The sequence below is a fragment of the Colossoma macropomum genome, unplaced genomic scaffold, assembly GCF_904425465.1.
Source record: "Colossoma macropomum unplaced genomic scaffold, Colossoma_macropomum, whole genome shotgun sequence".
In the NCBI taxonomy this organism is placed as follows: Eukaryota; Metazoa; Chordata; class Actinopteri; order Characiformes; family Serrasalmidae; genus Colossoma; species Colossoma macropomum.
Genome location: NW_023494784.1, coordinates 28,472,540 through 28,490,722, shown reverse-complemented (window position 1 = coordinate 28,490,722; position 18,183 = coordinate 28,472,540). Strand labels below are relative to the sequence as shown.

General features: G+C 41.7%; 1 protein-coding gene across 1 annotated transcript in view; it reads left to right on the top strand.

Annotated features, from left to right (window-relative positions):
- Window positions 1–18,183, top strand: part of LOC118806029 (FERM, ARHGEF and pleckstrin domain-containing protein 1) — a 62,207-nt gene that overhangs the window by 33,529 nt on the left and 10,495 nt on the right. Inside the window, exons 7-17 of the mRNA XM_036567281.1 lie at window positions 495–609; window positions 3,062–3,209; window positions 3,355–3,450; window positions 4,175–4,341; window positions 4,528–4,596; window positions 5,343–5,418; window positions 5,752–5,941; window positions 11,089–11,255; window positions 13,192–13,281; window positions 16,267–16,400; window positions 17,312–17,393. Coding sequence (XP_036423174.1) covers window positions 495–609; window positions 3,062–3,209; window positions 3,355–3,450; window positions 4,175–4,341; window positions 4,528–4,596; window positions 5,343–5,418; window positions 5,752–5,941; window positions 11,089–11,255; window positions 13,192–13,281; window positions 16,267–16,400; window positions 17,312–17,393 — 1,334 coding nt within the window. The remainder of the gene's footprint in view (window positions 1–494; window positions 610–3,061; window positions 3,210–3,354; window positions 3,451–4,174; window positions 4,342–4,527; window positions 4,597–5,342; window positions 5,419–5,751; window positions 5,942–11,088; window positions 11,256–13,191; window positions 13,282–16,266; window positions 16,401–17,311; window positions 17,394–18,183) is intronic.

Genomic DNA, 18,183 nt, shown 5'->3' with positions numbered 1-18,183 from the left:
TATTTTGTTGTCATGGATACCTTTGATACCTCTGAGCTTATGGGAAACAAGTCGAGCTGTCATTTACACAGAGAAGCAGAGACAGGCTCTTTAAATCCATCTTGAAACCACTATTCTCTAATAGCCTAAGGCATACAGAAGTGTGCTTGTAAAACAGTAACACTTTTATATAGTAATGATAATACAGTGATGTAGAATAACAGAGTAATCCAAAAATAATTCTTATTTTTTGAGCGATGCTGGCAGCCAAATTAACGCTAAAGTGAATCTTTGTGTTTCAGCTTGTTCATATGGTTAGCAAAATAAAGCTGTGCTTGGAGCTCAGTAAAAGCATTATACCCTTTCATTTTTTCAGCTTCTTTTTTAACAGCCCCCTCCCCCATCCGTCTTCCTTTCTCACGCTGTCTCTGTCTGTGTCTCTCTCCCGCTGTCTCCTTCTCTTTCTGTCTCTGCTGTCTGTCTGTCTTCCTGTTTTTCTGTGCTTCCTCTCCTAGCTGAGATTGGAGATTTTGAAGAGGCTCAGTGCAGACAGCACCTCCTCAATAACAACTACATTCCTGACCAGATGGCCCTTATGGACAAGATCATGGAGTTCCACCATAAGCATGTGTGAGTGTATAATATCAGAGTGATCCATTAAAAACAGCCAAATGCAGTGGAGTTACCACTCAGAATGGGAGCTTGACCGTTTTTATTTCAAGAAAAGAAAGAAGGCTCTGGCTGCAGACATGCACTCTCAGCCTGACATACAACGCCAGCCTATTAATGATGTCAGTGCACGCTCTGTCAAGACAGTGTTTTTGTCGGTTTTGTGAGGGGGAAAAACAGTGGACCATGTACTGTTGGGCAGCAAGAGTTACACTGAACATATGTTAACGTTATCATACTGATTATAAGGTAATTAAATATGGAAACTTTCAAAATGAAACCTACCACGATGATAAGACATGAATGTCTGGTTTATTCGCAGAAAAAACAAACAGGCTACTGCTGAAACTCATGAAAGCCATGCTGAAGACGATTAGAGCCGTTAAGAATAAAACCTGATGGTTTTGCTTCCTAACAGGAATTGGCTTGATGGTTGCCATTAGAGACCGCCAGGAAACTAACAAATGTATCTGGAATCAGTCCCAAAACACTGATTAAATGATTTAAATTCTTTAGACTATAATCTCAACCCCTCAGGAAAACACAGAATACCATTAGTGACTACTGAAAACCACCAGGAACAAATTGACACTTTCAACTGGATGGGGTTTATGACTTTGTTCAACAGAATTCAATGGAATTGTCTAGCCGTGAAATGGATGAAAAATGGATTAAGTGATCATATCGCCAAGCAGAAGCAGCCAAAAGTTAACGTGCTGTTGAGCCATTGTGGCAGAAATTGCATGTGCATGTGATGTCACTGGGGCTGAGAGTGCATCTGTCTGAGAGTGCATGTCTGCAGCCAGACTCTACTGAGAAAAGAAGGCAGCAACGCCATGCAGGTGTGTGTGTGAGTTTATCAGACATAACAGCTTTACGAGGGTTTTTAAAAAATTGTGTACACTTTATTACTCACACTGCCTCTATGCATCTCGTAGGTGTTCAGTAACAGTCTATCTTTTTCCATATTTGTGTTAGTCATCCTCCAGCCCCTTATCAGTGGTCAGTTTCTGAGCACAGGGCAACATTTTGGCTGGATATTTTTGGATGCTTGGCTGTTCTCAACCCTGTAGTCACATTAGCCCTTGTTGGATTGCATTAGTTTATCAGAGGGGTGTCCGTAAAAGCTTTTTACACGTCTCCTCAGTGATAAAACTCTCACATCCAGACAGCAATAAAATTACCACAGGACAAGTGAGTTTAGTGGGTTATATTTTATTTAATCAGAATTTAGCCTTAGATCTTTAAAGAACTGACAGTGATACAACAATATAATCACCCCTTTAATGAGCCTGTGAGATCTCGCTTTTCTCATTGATTTTTTTTCTTTCTCCTCCTGATAATGGTGGATTTGAAGTTTTACCACCCACACTAAGTAAATGGTTGAGTCATTTTTCAAAAGCATTCATTTTTCATGTCACGATTTAGAAAGTGTTTAATATCTTGAGGAGGGCATTTGATACGTGTGCTAGGAGACCAAATATGGCAAGTGACATTGGTCAGGTCCTCAGCATGAGGCAACGGAGAGATGTGTATCTGGACAGGACTGAAATGATCATAGCACCGCTGAGTGTGGTGAAAAACAGTAGGCCATTCAGCCTGTAATTTTCTCAGGGAAGGAGAGAGAAAATCATGGCCAGTCCAGTCAGAAATTAAGTCACAGAGGAGCACCTGTGAAAGAGGAAATTTACCCCAGTAGTCCTGGATAAATTTAATCCCATCTGAATAGGGCTGTTGAGGGGTGTAAAAAATCCCAGCAACACTGCTGTGCTTAATACACGCGTACCAGTGCAACATCACTACTGTGCTAGGAATGGCCCACCACCCAAATAATATTTCAGCAGTGGTCTTATGGTGGTCCTTTCCATTAATGGATGCAAAGGACAGGTGGCTGACAGTGTGTATAGCAAAAATGGGCAACAGTAAGTCACAGTGGCAGGTGTATCTGATAAAATGGCCAAAGAGTATGGATGTAGGGTAGGTTTACCTCATAAACTAGTTATTTATATGTGTTAGGGACACACAATAATATCGGAATCATGTCAGTATCACCAGATAATTGCTTAAAGAACAAATTATCGGCATCAGACAAATATCTCAGTTGACTGATCTTTCTTTCTGCTATTTAATAATGTATTTGTTGTACTCCAGAAAAGCAGAATGTTTAGACAATGCTGGGCTACTGCACTAAAATATCTGTATTTTATTCATTTTACTGAAATCGTAACCCTACAGAAACATATGTTACACTTTTCTGTGATGCTTTTCCAGGTTACTCTAGTCGTAATTTCTACATTTTTTTTTTCTACATTCAAGGTTTTTGTATCTGCAGATATGTGCATGAAAACTACTGAATATCAGCATCAGTTTATGGCTAATATGTATGTCTGTGTGTGTGGTGTATGTATCATAGTGGTCAAACCCCAGCAGAGTCAGATTACCAGTTATTGGAGGTGGCGCGCAGGCTGGAGATGTATGGCATCAGACTGCATCCAGCTAAAGACAGAGAGGGGACCAAACTCAGCCTCGCTGTTGCACACACAGGAGTGCTGGTCTTTCAGGTAGACATGCAAACATATATCCTTACACACAACTTAAACACTCTGACCCTGTGTTGCATTTCCATCGTTTTAACCACTTTTATATGTGAAGTAAGGAATTGTACATTTGTGTTTAAGACTATGAGTCTCTTGTGTTTTCCTGCAGGGTCACACCAGGATCAATGCCTTTAACTGGTCTAAAATACGCAAGCTCAGCTTCAAGAGGAAGCGGTTCCTCATCAAACTCAGACCTGACCTCAACGTAAGACATTCTGTGTGAACGTTTTCTAATCTTATTTTTAGCAGCATGTGAGCTGAATTGTTTTTGAAGTGTCTTTACAGTGTTAACCCTCTGGGGTCAACGAACATGCTGATCTTGGTGAAAATGCAGCACAGAAATATGTTCAAACATTTCCTGAATCCATAGAGTCTACCCTTTTGATTCCTTTTGATCTTTTGATCTTTGATCATACTTGACTTACATCCGGAGTTAAGAGGCTATGAAGAGGGGCTGAGATACACGTCATCTTCCTCTCACCACATGTCATTGATGGAATGGTGTGTCCATTTACATTTTGTGTGAAACTGGCCAGTGGGCACTCAGGAAATCATTAAGGACTTGCCCATCACGTTGGAAACCCTTCATTGTTCATTCAGTCGACGTCAGAGAGGTGAAAATGCTTGCAAAAGGTTTACAGCTACTGAAGTTGCTGCAGCGGTTTTGGAAAGTAGCGATGAAGATAACAGAGCATTTTGATATGAAACATATGGGTAACAAATGCCTATAAAGGTAAATTTAAGGAGATATACATAAATCGAGAAAATGCCCTCAGACCCCAGAGGGTTAATGCTTTCTAACTCAGTGTTACAACACCAAGCATGGTGCACTACAACAAACATTGTTTTCCAAGAGTCTCAACACTGTAAATTCTGTACGTATCTGGTGTGCAGTGTCTGGATTGACCAACACCTTTCTGTCTTTGCAGCAGAGTGCATATCAGGACACTCTGGAGTTTGTGATGGCGAGTCGGGACTGCTGTAAAATTTTTTGGAAAATCTGTGTGGAATACCACGCATTCTTCAGACTCTTTGAGGAACCCAAACCCAAACCTAAACCTGTCCTCTTCAGCCGGGGATCATCCTTCAGGTTCAGGTTCGTATATTCTTGTTCTTCAAATGTTTTCTATTTGTCTTTTTCCTCTGTGTCTGTCTGCTACATGTCTTTGTAGCTGTAAGTTTTGTTAGTCTTAATGTCTGTGCATCCTTACTTGATTAGATTGTATGGAGAGAAGAGACATTTTGCTGTCTTTGACTGTGTAATCTGCTCTCTGTCCCTCAGTGGTCGGACTCAGAAGCAGGTGATTGATTATGTGAAGGACACAGAGTTTAAGAAGCTGCCTTTCTACAGGTGAGGCTGATCAGAAGCACATGAAAGCTAGTGTTGCACTGATAACCTAGCTGTAGTGGCCCTTATACTGGCTGTTAAATTACAGTATTGGTATCTGCAATAGGAAATACACATACTATGAAGCAATTTCTGGTGTGCATGAGTGATACTTGCATGCATACTAGTAGACTGAACTTAACTGAAGCCAGCAACATGTAGGCCATGGGGCCAGTACTGCTGGTAGCAACAGTGATCATTGCAAAATCTGTAACACCTGTATTTTAAGTGGTGGCACAACCAGCAATCATTTCAGTACATTGCATTAAAGAGAAACCATGCCAAAAGGCATGACAACCTTTGATAGCTCTAAAACTATTAAAATATGAAGTTATTCATCCAGGAAGTGCTGTTCATTCATGCTTAGTATGTTTTATTTGAAACACAGAACACTGCTTTTACCACCGTTGACTGGTATAAGTATCAAGATTAATAGGCACATATTTATTGGTTAGATTAGGTAGAGTTAGGATTAGTATTGGTACTTGCTGTCAGCAGATTCTTAAGGATCAGGTATTGGTATCAAAAGGGAAAAATGGCATCAGTGTATTTCTATTGAAAGCCAACCAGCACACAAGCCAAAGCTTGCTATCAGTGCATGTTCAACCATTGAAAAAAAATCACTGGTGTTTTTACAAAGTCTAATTGATATTCTATCTTGCTTCATCATGTATCACATCCTGTGGGTGTGTGTGACGTCTGTTCTGCAGAAAACACAGTAGAGTTCAATACAACAGCAGTCTGTCTCCCCTGCCTTCTCCACTACACTCACAAGTGCCAAACCAAGTAAGTGTCCGTCTCTGTCTGTCTGTCTGTTTCTCTCTCTCTCTCTCTCTCTCTCTCTCTCTCGCATAGTAAACTGGCATTTTTCCAGGCCTCATCAAAATCGTTAATTAGTAAATTACATTCATATTGTAGATTTGATTGATCTGTTTTTTCTCTGTTCTCTCTCACACTTACAAAGAATTAAACTATTTTGTGAAATTTTTCCAGGCCACATCAAAACGACTTATAATAGTTATAGATTTCATTATACTGAATATATTAAAGTGCACTTTGATTATACGTTTTTAATCTTTGTCTGTGCTGCGCTCTTTCACCCTCTCCCCCACCTCTCAGGCTGAGGGGCGAAGCTGGAAGGAGCCTGCGTTGGTAAGCTCGGAGGACTCTGCAGCATTACGGATGCGTGGAAGCCCCTCCCCCTCGGCTCAACGGAGCGGCCGGAACGACGGTGGATTAGCAGCGGCCGACGACTCTCGGGCTCAGGCGGTGGGCGCCAGGCAGCAGGGCCCAGAGCTCCACACTGCAGGTCTCGCGTCCCGTGCAGCCAAAGGCAGCAGCTCGTCCATCCCCTACATCGACTGCAGTGATGCAGAGTTTAGTGAGGTGGAGGTCAGAGGTCGAGTCAGCAGGTCACACTCCCGCACGCACGACAAGGGGCCGGGATGTAACATGCTCCGCCAGCGCGAGCGGGAGGGCAGCCAGAGCAAGCCTAGACACAGAGAATCTCCACCTTTACCCCCAGTCGCTCGTGCTCAGACCCCGCCCCATCACTATCCCAGTCCCACCCACTCTTCTAGCCCTGCCTCTCATAACCACAGTTACGACGTTTACGAGTCGTCGCTTTGTGGAGGCACGGTTCCCGTACGAGCACCCCTCCACAGCACCTTATTGGATGAGCTTGCTGCTCGTAGCCCCGCCCCCACGCGTCATCTCCCAGGCACCAGGAGCTTGACTTCAAGCCCTGCCCTTTTCTCATTTCACAGAACGAGCTCCCTTAGCCATGCCCGATACAATGGCCATGGGCAGTATGATGGCGAGCGTGGACACCACAACGATATGGATGGCTTAGCCAGCAGTGGGCGTAGCTTTAGTCTGAGGTCGGCTCCTCGAGAGGAAAGGGGTGGGCTTTTCAGCAGCTGCTCTCCAATCATGAATCGTTCAGTAAACACTGCCAAGTGCCAGAATGCAGGTAGCCGTGGTAACCGATCTGTTACGGATCCACTGATCCTGAGCCAGCCACGGCCCGTACTGTCTCGGGCTGAGCGGATGGCCGCCCTTGAGCGCAGAATGCTGGCCAATGGCCTTTCTCCGCCGGGCCAGGCCAAGCCCAAGGCTAGCTCACCTCATCGGCGCCACGGTGGTGTGCCCATGATCGATGGCTCCACGAGCAGTGGTACAGACACCAGCGACTCAGAGGAGGTGGAGTCCACGGGCTCTTGTGGCCAGTCGCTGGGCTTTGGAAACCCTGCTGCACGTAGCTCCTCTCCTGTTTCCCCCCTCCCTAGAAATAAGTTCTCTTTCGGCAGCTTGCAGCTGGATGAAGACGAGAATGGTGAGGAGGGGTGTGTGGACTTCAGCGATGAGGAAGGAGCACAGGTGTTTAGCTGTTAGTTTAGATCAAATGGTCAGAGTTTTGAGTTCAGGAGCAGCTCTGGTAGACTAAGAGAGAAGAGCACACACATCCTGGGCAGGCCTGGTGTGTGTGGGTGTGTGTCACACTCCCTTTGAGGTGCAAATGGAGAAGGCATCACGACTAATAAGCCAATTCATGAATGCTGAGGTGACGTCCCTCTCTGTAACAGAAATGGCTCTTGGGGTTTTCACCGTTTGATCATTGTTCTGTAATTGTAGCAAATTTATCTCTCTCTCTTTCTCTATATGTGAAGAGAGAGAATTGTTTTACTTAGTGCCAAGTCCTTTGCTGGACCTCCACACTAATACTGTAGAATCCGTTACATTGGATTGTTGAGTGAAGCCAGGCGCTCCTGCTGCAATGCACATGTTTATAGTGCAGAACCGGGCTGGCGCAGGCTTCTGCTGGGCTTTAAAGAGCGATGCTTGTGGGAGTTTGTAAAGTCCACCAGAGGCCTTCATGTGTTTTCACTAGCAGTAGAGGAACTGACACGTTTTCACTATCAAGAAAATAACGCACATCACACTTAAAAGTCTTTAGCCGATGATGTTCAAAATATTTGATTGTTGCACTTAGCTTTTTTTAACGTTTGTAGGACTTTATAGAAGCATGAATATGAGATTGTGTTTAGCAAACTATAAGAAGAAATGTTTAAACTGTGGTGTAGACCTTCATATCATAACGATTGTAGCAACACTATTTATATAGAACTGCCATTTGTAATGTGAAAAATATTTAACCGAAGAATCAGGTAGCCTCTTTTGCTAACTTTTTGGACTACTGCCATAGTTCAATTAATCTAAAGAAGAATCAGAAATTTCTGTGTAAGTTTACATGGTGTTGGGTTTTGTAAAAGATCTTTTTAGTCTCTTTGTATAGCAGCCAAACTCCTTCTATATGATTGATCTATATGATCTATATGATTGATTCAGTACGGACCTGTTTACAAGAAGAAACCTTTACTAATCACTGACTTTGCATGTTGAGTGGTCATATGTTATTCGTACCGGCTTATATCTTGCTTATGCTCTTGTCAGAGAGTAGACTTTGTAAGCTATCAGAGTCCTAACGAGTGTGATTTGGCAGCGCTTGTGCAGAACGTCCTGTAATGTGTCAGTCGTTGGTATAGTGTTTGGCACGGGCAGGCATCATAATTCAGAATGCTGTATAATGTAGACATTAATCTGGAGCCTTGGCGTTTTGTTCTGCGCCTGGGCTCTTGAATGGTTTTTCCCTGTTCTGAAGACCTGGAAGGGATTTGATAGCAGCAGGGCTTGTTTATAGTTTTATTGGGTACTGTTTAGTTAGATTGAGTTGGTTATGAGACATGAGCAATGCTGGTCCATTTGCCCACCCAGTGGCCCAGTCTGAAGAGTAGGAGAGCAAAGCACATTACACTATCATCTTGTCTTAACACTGGTGTCCCACTGTGTTCCCACCTGCCTCTCCCTCTCTGTGACCCTATTCGCTCCCACCGTGATCAATCACACTCTGGTTTACCTGTTTCCCCCACTATACGCACTCCCTGCAAAAAAAAAAAAAAGAGAGAGAAAACTCCCACTTAAAGGAACCAGCTTTGCACCTTGCGTGTATTGTATCTTTCATTTCAAATGCTGGGTTTCTGTTTCTTTTCTTTTTTTTCCTGCTCTCTCTAGTTTCTGGTTGTGTTTTTGCACAGGCTGAGGCTGCTTGAGCTTGTCATTTCCATCCACTGTCATTTATGATCAATAAATGCTCCTGTTGTTGTTTTTTTTTCTTTTCTTATCTGTTGTTATCTAAATGAATGAATGAAAGAATGAATGAATGACCAAATGAATGAAGGAATGGCTGATGAGTTTGCCTTTGTAACACTCTGATGCTGGTCTCTAAGGCTTTGTATTGCATGCTCTCCCTCCTCCTTTCACTGCTGTCTCTCTCTCCTGGATGGATGTGTTGAGGAAAGACCACAGTCATTTCAGTAGAGCTCGGAGTGGATCCCAAAAGAGTCGACTCAATTTGGGAATTGAGTCAGTTCCAAAGCTTTGGACTCGATTCCACACAGTAATGTTCAAGTTCACACACAGAAAAAATGCATCCTTTCTTAGTACACACATCAATGTTTTGATGCTTTGTATTGGCCCTCGCTATTGTTCTCATGAACCCTCTGGGTAAATTTTGGGGTAATTGTAGTTAGGTCTTAGTTAGGTGCAGGTAAATTGCAGTGTCAAAACTTTTGACTCCAGCTTGTTTTCACGCTTAACCCCTTCCCATTTATTTCCAGCATAAAAATGCATATGTTTCTCTAAATTTGCATGTGTGAAAGGGGCTTATGTCTTGAATTTTGGAATCAGAAATCGAGAAAAATATTGCGTGGAATCGACTCTTGGAATCAGTTCCCATCATTTGGAATCATATTTGGAGTCGACCCCAGAATTTCTGGAATCAAACAACCCTACATTTCTTTGCTTCCACTGTTGCCCATATGAATGTATGTTAAAGTGACATTAAAAACTGTGACAGCATTTTTTTTCCCACTTACTAAACTTAATTCTGCTCACTGAGCGTTTTTCTCAACACAGTCGCTGTAAACTTTAAAGCTTGAGGGCATTGTCCTGTTCATTCACTTCTCTCTCTCTCTCTCTCTCTCTCTCTCTCTCTCTCACTCCCTCACACACTCATGCATACACATATGCACACATTCTCATTCATTCTCTCTCTTTCACTTTCTAATTCACTCACTCACTCACTCACTCGCTCACTCACTCATTCAGCACCTGTGGTCTTTGTATTGGCCCTCGCTATTGACTTTTAAACACTGTTTTTATTTTTGCTATTTTTACTCTCTTTATAAAACAGTTTCAACACTTTAACACTGTATACGGTTGTGCACTAGTGTAAATAAAGTTGGCCTTTATGAATTTGGGCTCAAGAATCTTTTATTAAAGATTATATTTCATCATCATCCGTAGATTGTAGACTCCCCTCCCCTCCCAGACTTGTGTTAGTTTGTGCTGTTGGTGCATGAGTCGGCGAATGTATGTATATGAATTCAGTGTATACATACATTTTGAGTGCTGTATGTTGATGCATGTGTCAGCTGTCTGGTGCTTGTTATGGCTCCCCTCCATTGCCAGTGTAATGTGATGTGTATGAATGTGTATGTGTGCTGTCCCGGGCAGCTCTCTTGGCTGTTTTGTTTAACATGGCTGCGCTGCAGACAGGGAGCACAGGAGGCGCTGTTGGGCAAGTACTGAGTTCACTCTCCTGGGTGTTATTGAATAGAGACTGGAGTGTAGCTACTGTAAGTGTGTATACTCTCACACTTAAACAATTACACTCTCAAACACACACACACAACTCCCATACAACATGTAACTGTTCACCACGGATCATATACTAATCAGAAACGACAGATGAGTCAGACGGGATAAGGAGGAATAGGCCGGATTTCATATTTATAGAATATGGCTAAAGAGCGGTTGGTTTGATGTATGTGAATGGAGTTGAGTGTCTAAGGCCTGTGCTTAGATCTCTCTCTCTCTCTCTCTCTCTCTCTCTCTCTCTCTCTCTCTCTCTCTCTCTCTCTCTCTCTCTCTCTCTTTCTCTCTCTCTCTCTCTCTCTCTCTCTCTCTCTGGTTGTCTGCCGGTCCCTCTTTCCCTTTTCTCTCCCTCTCTCATTCTCTTTGTCCCTTACTTGGTCTCTCTCTATCTTTCTCCTCTGCTGCTCTCCCTTTGACTTTCTCTTTTGCTTTCTCTCTGGCTGGCTCTCTTTCCCCTCCTCTATCCCCTCCTCTCTCTTGCTGTCATTCTCTCTCTCTCTCTCTCTCTCTCTCTCTCTCTCTCTCTCTCTCTCTCTCTCTCTCTCTCTCTACCTCTCTCTCTCTCTCTACCTCTCTCTCTACCTCTCTCTCTCTCCCTCCCTTGCTCCCTCTCCCTCTCTCCCTCCCTTGCTCCCTCTCCCTCTCTCCCTCCCTCCCTCTCTCCCTCCCTCCCTCTCTCCCTCCCTCCCTCTCTCCCTCCCTCCCTCTCTCTCTCTCTCTCTCTCTCCCTCTCTCCTTTAGATGTGGCAAGTTTGTCAGTGTCTCTAGTAAACGGTCATCGTCGTGGTGATGAGCTGAATGGTGCAAGTCCAAGTCCGGATGGTCAGCAGCCCTCGCCCCTCACCTCCCCCCTGCTGAATGACAGCAGCGGTCTGCGCACGGATGACGAGGAAGAGAACAGGAGGAAGGTGAGAACACTGGAAGCTGATCAGAGCTGATGAAGTTATTCCATTACTGCAGTGCTTCCTGATTCTGCTGGAGTAGCCCTGCTCTGCACATTGTAGTGCTCTCTCTGCTGCAGCACACACTCTTCAACTCAGGAAGGACTTGATAATTAGCTGATTAGTCAAGTCAGCTGTGTTAGAGCAGGCTTAACACCAAAATATGCAGGTCAGGGGTATTCTCAGTTAACTAGACCACCTTAAACTCAGTCAGGTCTGTCCAATAGGAGGAGAGGTCATGGATACCACTAGTTTAAGTTACCTGCTTGGCTCTTTGAGATCTCTGCAGATTATTATTGTTCATATTCTGGGAAAAAAGAGATGCACATCAAAAAAACCTTAGTCTGTAGACCCAGTTGACCCATTCAGAAATCTGCATTTTGTAATTTGGCCACACAGTGGCATTGAATAGTTTTCTTCAGTGCCCAGTAGTTCAGACATGTTGAGCGTGTCTTTCCATTTAGACTGTCAGGTTTGTGCCTTCACAAACATCCCGATAATAGTTGTATGTAAGGTTGGCTTATCAGTGGACTCTTTTGCCCTGGTTAACATACGCACAGCGAAGCAGCAGAATTGCCATTCGTTGTCTCAGTGTAAAAATAATATTGTTCAAGACTGTTGTCATAGCGACAATAAAATTGTCTAATCAAACAATCTTGTGGAATACTCCCCTAGGACCAGAGTTGGAAGTTATTGCATTACTTGATTAAAACAGGCCTTTAGAAGTCTGCCTTGGTATTAAACCCCAGCAAAACAGGGCCAGGTTTTCTGGAGAAGCTCAGTGTTTCAGCACAGATCCCTTCATGGAGTGGGACAACACTGAGGATCTGCTGTAACTGGAGCAGAGCTACACACATTGCACTGCTTCTGTACAAACAATGGACTTAAGGCATGGCTCCCTCTGCCAAATAGAAACTTAGCAAAACAACAAGTGAGAGACACTGGTTATGCATGGCAGTGTTGCTGTTTTACTTGATTGGTTGTGTGTGCGCACATGTTTTTTGTAAATTTTCAAAACAAAATTGTCAGTCATTCATTCTCACCGGTGATGTGTTGAGTGAGGAACAAAATAGTTACGCCATAACACAGTGCTGAATTTAACATAGAAGAGCAGCAGATAACTGTGCAAAAGACAAATATAGTAAATACAGACAAACTATACAAACACTATGACAAAAAAACCTTCTATAGGTTATAACATACAATATACAATTAACTATACAACCATTCAGCACAGAATAGAAGATGCTACACAGTGTACAGTGTCCTGACTGTCTAGATGTCTTGTAGGAACAACAGCGGAAAACAGAACTAACCTGCAGGGACAGGGCCAACAAGATGCTCCTGAAATATAATTTTTTATAGAAGATAAAGTGCTTTTTACTTACATTACTTACAGCTTTTTGGTTACTGAGGTAAAGGTTTAGGGTTAGGCTTTTTATTTATATTTATATTTATATACAATTTATATTACATGTAGATACCTACCTATTTATAATACACATAGGGCAAACAGTGGGATCTGAAAAATAAACAACAGAAAAAAATAGTGTTCCTGATCCTGCACTCTCTAGGTCACTATTCTGATAAAAGCAAATTTGTAGCACTGACCACGTTAAAGCTTTTGTACAAAAAGGTCAACTTTTTTGGAGTTTATTTTATTTTTATTTTTATTCCTCCCACTGAAACATGAGTTCAAATGGCTCAAATGGCTTTGATTCTCTCATCAGAGGCTTTGGCACATCTCAAGTGCATGTGGTCATTAAAGCAAAGCTTTGTATTAAATTGAAAAGGAATGCAAAATAAAAGCATTTTTTCTAGTGGTGTCAGATTTTGCACCCTATTGTATATATGGTCACACATTCTGACATTATATTAAAACAAACGTGTGGTTCTGTTGCAGAGATTTCCGACTGACAAGGCTTATTTCATCGCTAAAGAGCTGCTCACCACTGAGAGGACTTACCTGAAGGATCTGGAGCTCATCACCTTGGTAATGAAGGAATGAATCACAGGCTGTTTGTGAATGAATGGATAAAGCGTTCATTGTTACAATAGTCCATGGCAGACCTCTATAAATGTAACAGCTGGATATGTCAGAGGCTGTGTATGTGTGCAGCTGTAGCTTAGTAATCCTCTCTTTGCTTCTTTCACTGCTTCTGTCTGCTAGACCTCTCCGCACTGTCTAGCCGGGCTGGCCCAAGCCTGCAGTGAGACGATAATTAGATCAGTTAGCTGGAGCTGTAGCGCTCCAAGGCCAGAGTGGCGGCTGATTGATCTCTGATTGATTGCATGCTAGCTGGGGGTTTACACTAAATCTGGAGTTTAGCGTGGGAGTTTGAGGGACAGCAGCACTGAGCTCATCCACTCTGACACACTCTGGGTTAATCCCCATACATGGCCCACGAGCGCACACACTCACACGTTTAACATCAGCCGTGATTTACGTGTCCAACAGCCAGTGCAGCTCTAGTATAGTGAGAACTGCCACTAAGGTCACTTTACTGCCTTGTTGTGTAATACAAAAGCAAATTATTGTTTGTGTAGGAGACCAAATATGTGGGTAAGTGTGTGTATGTGTATGTGGGAGATGGAATGAGCTGCAATTGAGTGTTTATGTGCCTTTCTGTTTACAGTTTGTGTTTTAATGTGTGTGGAGTGTTAGTGTCTCACTAGAAGAGTACACTACTGCCCCTGTGTGATATGTAAATGTACATATTGCTGCTGTCAAAACAAAACCTCACATTTCCAAAACAGTTACTTTGTAGGACGTGTAAAAAATGTCCTTAACTTTTATGTATCTTAATATAACAAGATTTTATTGCAGGTATTTTTGGATTTTTTTATTTTTTTTGTCCATTCAACATGAAATGGTCATACAACATTAAAGGGGTTTTCTAGCCCTAGTGTTTACTGTGCAAAAGTCAGAAACCACCCTTCATTTAACTTCCAGACTAAATTGTCATTAAATACACATTATACAACAGTTAGTTCCGGCCACTCATGCTGATTGGTTGAGAAGCGTTCTAACTGTGCTGATATTTCGCCATAACATCACGGGTTTTTCACAAATACTATCACTCCGCTGAGACACCGTTGCTAAGCAACGACTTTGACAGCTGTAGGAGACGCTCCAGCCATTTGAACATTTTTACTTCTTACTTTGCGCGCAAACAAAAAAAGGATACTTTTAAGATTACATTTGATCTACAGCCGATTTGGTCAGACTCTGAAGATGAGACTACACCAAATTCCCAAACTGTCAGTTGGTCTGTGTAAGGAGCTGGAGAAGGAACTGCCGGCTGTGCAGCAAGTGAGCGAAGCTCGTTACTCTGATGCAGCAACAAGCTGCTTGTTAAGGAACTATAATTTGGCGGAAGGAATTGCTAACATTAAAACATATTAAACGCCACATTTACAGCCCAATTTATTAATTTCTTACTTTATTTATTTAACTGTTGTATAAAAGCAATAGAACACTCGAGGTCGTGTGTTATCGCAAATAACATCACGCCTTCGGCTCGTGCCTGCGACCAAATCACAGCCGTGATGTTATTTCGCGATAACACACTCCCTCTCGTGTTCTATTGCTTAAATACATCATTTCAAGGAGATCTCTAAGGATATTAGACATAAGATAATCCACTTGCATAAGGAAGGAGAAAGTCAAAGGAAACTGAAGAAACATTAGCATAACATTTTATACAGTTTAAAACATTACTAAAAGAGAGAAAATGAGACTCCTAACAGTCTTGCAAGACCTGGTAGACCACCAAAACTCTCACAATCAAATAAACAGTACTTGAAACGTTCATCTTTGAAAGATGAAAATCAAGCACCCCTCTTTCTTCAGACCTGAAAAAATCTGCAGGTGTTTCTGTCCATCCTTCCACTGTGAGAAGACAACTCAGTGGTATGAGTCTAAAAGGATGTGTAGCTGTCAAGAAGCCCTTACTGAGAAAGAGAAACATACAAAAAAGAAGAACAAAGAAGCTGCTGATGTTCTCACAGCAATGACCACCCCAACAGTCCAGACCACAACATTTGAATGTATTTGGGATTACTTTATTTGGAAGCAGAAAATACAACCAACTTCCAAGACGTGAAAAGGTCGAGGTGTGAAAAAATATTAATATTAATATATATTAATAGATTTTTAGTTTTTTTTTTTAAGAAAGTTAATAGAAATTAAAACTAGAAATAGACGCTGTAATAATGGCAAAAAGTGGACCCAATCAATACTAAAACTTTTATATTATGTGTGAGACTTTTGTGTAAATATTTGTTAAATATATATTTTCTGTTTGTTTCCTGATGCTGAAAAATGAATAACTTAATGGCTGAAAATTAAATGAAAGGTGGTCTCTGAATTTTGCACAGTACTATGTAATGTGTAGTAATTCTGCTGTGCACCGTTGACCCCCTCAACCTTATTGGTTTGACAAGAATTTGACAGCAATTTAAGATTTCTTTTTTTGTATTCATGCTTTCATCCATCAGTGCTCTCTCACTACAATTTCCAGCATGTATTGTGTAAATACATCACACAGTCTTTGGGGATTCATACAACCCTCAACAAATCCTGGCTGCTAGCCACTGATCTAGAAACTAATGGTGCTAGCTGGCAGTAGTGTTATAGCTCTGGTCATCAGACTTTTTTCTTTGTTAAAGGAAAGATGCAGCTTCGTAGTGAAAAAAATACAAATCAACCCGATTTGTATTTTTTTTTTTTTAATTCCACCTTTGGTGCATCATCAGAACAGAGTTTTAGTCTTTAAACCAGGATATCTTTAGAGGCTACTTCAGCACCGCTATAAGAGGCGAGTAGTCATGTCTACAAGAGATGGCTAAATGCAATTGCTGAATCTTTCTTTTTGTCCAAAGTGTCCCTACAATAATAATATAAAATAGAAAAAAGGAGGTATGAGGTTTTGATGTGACAACTATTGTATATGTTAACATGTGCATGTATCTGCAGTCATTCCAGAGTGTTCTGGATAAAGAGGAGTGCACTCCTGAGTCTCTGCGGAGCCTGTTGAAGTCCAGCTTCCAGCCGCTGCACTCCTACCACTCTGACTTCCTCAAAGAGTTGGAGCAGAGACTTGCTTTATGGTGAGCAATACATAGAACGCTTCAGACAGTATTGTTGTGGATGCATATCGATGGGACTTTACATAAAGGCAAGACTGGTCTTTTGTGAAAGAATTCTAATAAGGGTGAAACACCTTATGAATGCATACGCACACACTAATCCTGGGGTGTCGTGGTCTCCTTGGCAACGATTGATCCTCAGCAGAGGTCCTGCTTGCCTTGGGGTCTCTGTTTCCATGACACCGTGTGCTGTCCAACTCCCATTGGCGACATGAACAGTGCCTGCCAGGAAATCAAAGCTATGCTGCCTTCTTCACTACCGCTACTTTCATCAATATGATCATTATCATAACTTGTTCAAGCCTGGTCACTGAAAAATCAGTAACAGTTAGAGATGATATGAGACCACTTTTTCTTTTCCAGTACTGATAACAATATTGAAACCTTGAGTATTGGCCGATATTAATACTCATCCAATATTCTTTCTTTAAAATCTGCCAAGCTTTAAAATGGGCTCTTTTTATTTATTTATTTATTTATTTAAAATATCTTCTGAAATCCAGTCCAGCAATCATCCATCAGTACTGATATACTATGTATAGTAATGGTCTATAAGGTTGACTGCGAATAAAAAGCCATCCTTTTTGTGAATGCATGGTCATTTAAGTGTTCTTCCGTTTTTTTGTTTTATTTTCTTTTTTTGTCTCATAACTGGAACTGAAATTGGAACATAGGGCAGAACACACACACACACACACACATTCACACACATACAGAATCAGTCCGCAGTCAGTGAAAACTGTGCAACAGCAACATCTGCTTGTGATCCAAGGCATTGCACATTAACCTGGCGGCGATGTCACTGATTCAGGTCAAATGTTTAAAACCCAAAACAACAGATTGTAAGTGATGTAAACACTGTGTGTTTGCAGGGAAGGACGCTCGAATGCCCATATTAAAGGAGATTACCAGCGCATTGGAGACGTCATGCTGAAAAACACCCAGGGACTGAAGGTAAGGCTGTTACAGTGTCACAATCTTACAGCATCTTGTATTTTGTAATGTAACATTAATATTTTGAACATAGGGATATCTTTAAAATAGGTTTAAGATGGCCCAATACTACTTTTTCTTTTCCAGTGGGCTGTCATGTTCAAACATATTCAATTCAAATTTTCAAATCCAATTTTGATTTTCTTTACTGTGATATATTCCTCTAGTAATAATACTAATTATTCCATACATATTTCTCACAGCTAAACAGCTAACCAGCCTCTCACACAGTGACATATACATGCAAACACAATCGAAGGCAGTCAGAGAGAGAGAGAAAGAGAGCAGAGTCAGGCTGTGTTCTGAGAGAAGCTGACAATAAAAGTCCTTTGTAGGATAATCTGCAAGGTGACATAGAGGAGTTAATATTAATGTAGGGCATCTTTGTCATGAAAGACACACAAACTAAACTTTCATCCCTCTATTGACGATCATATTACAGCACAACACCTTTGCAAGTCTGCCAAGTAATGCTCTGATGGCTTGGCTCATTTCTCATGTGAAGCAATATCTGTTTTGTTTGTGTACAGACAACAAAATTTTACATACATCAGTAAACCACCAACCTCTTGTCTGAGCACATCAAAAAAAAAGAGCCTAAAAAACAAAAAGAGAATAGCAAATAAACACGACAGTTTTTCCAACTATTGATGTTCATTGTCCAAAAAAAATATTGGCAAAACTGTTGCATTAGCTGTATACCTCCAAAATTGTGGAAAAAGCTATTTTACATAGGTAAACCATATGGGTT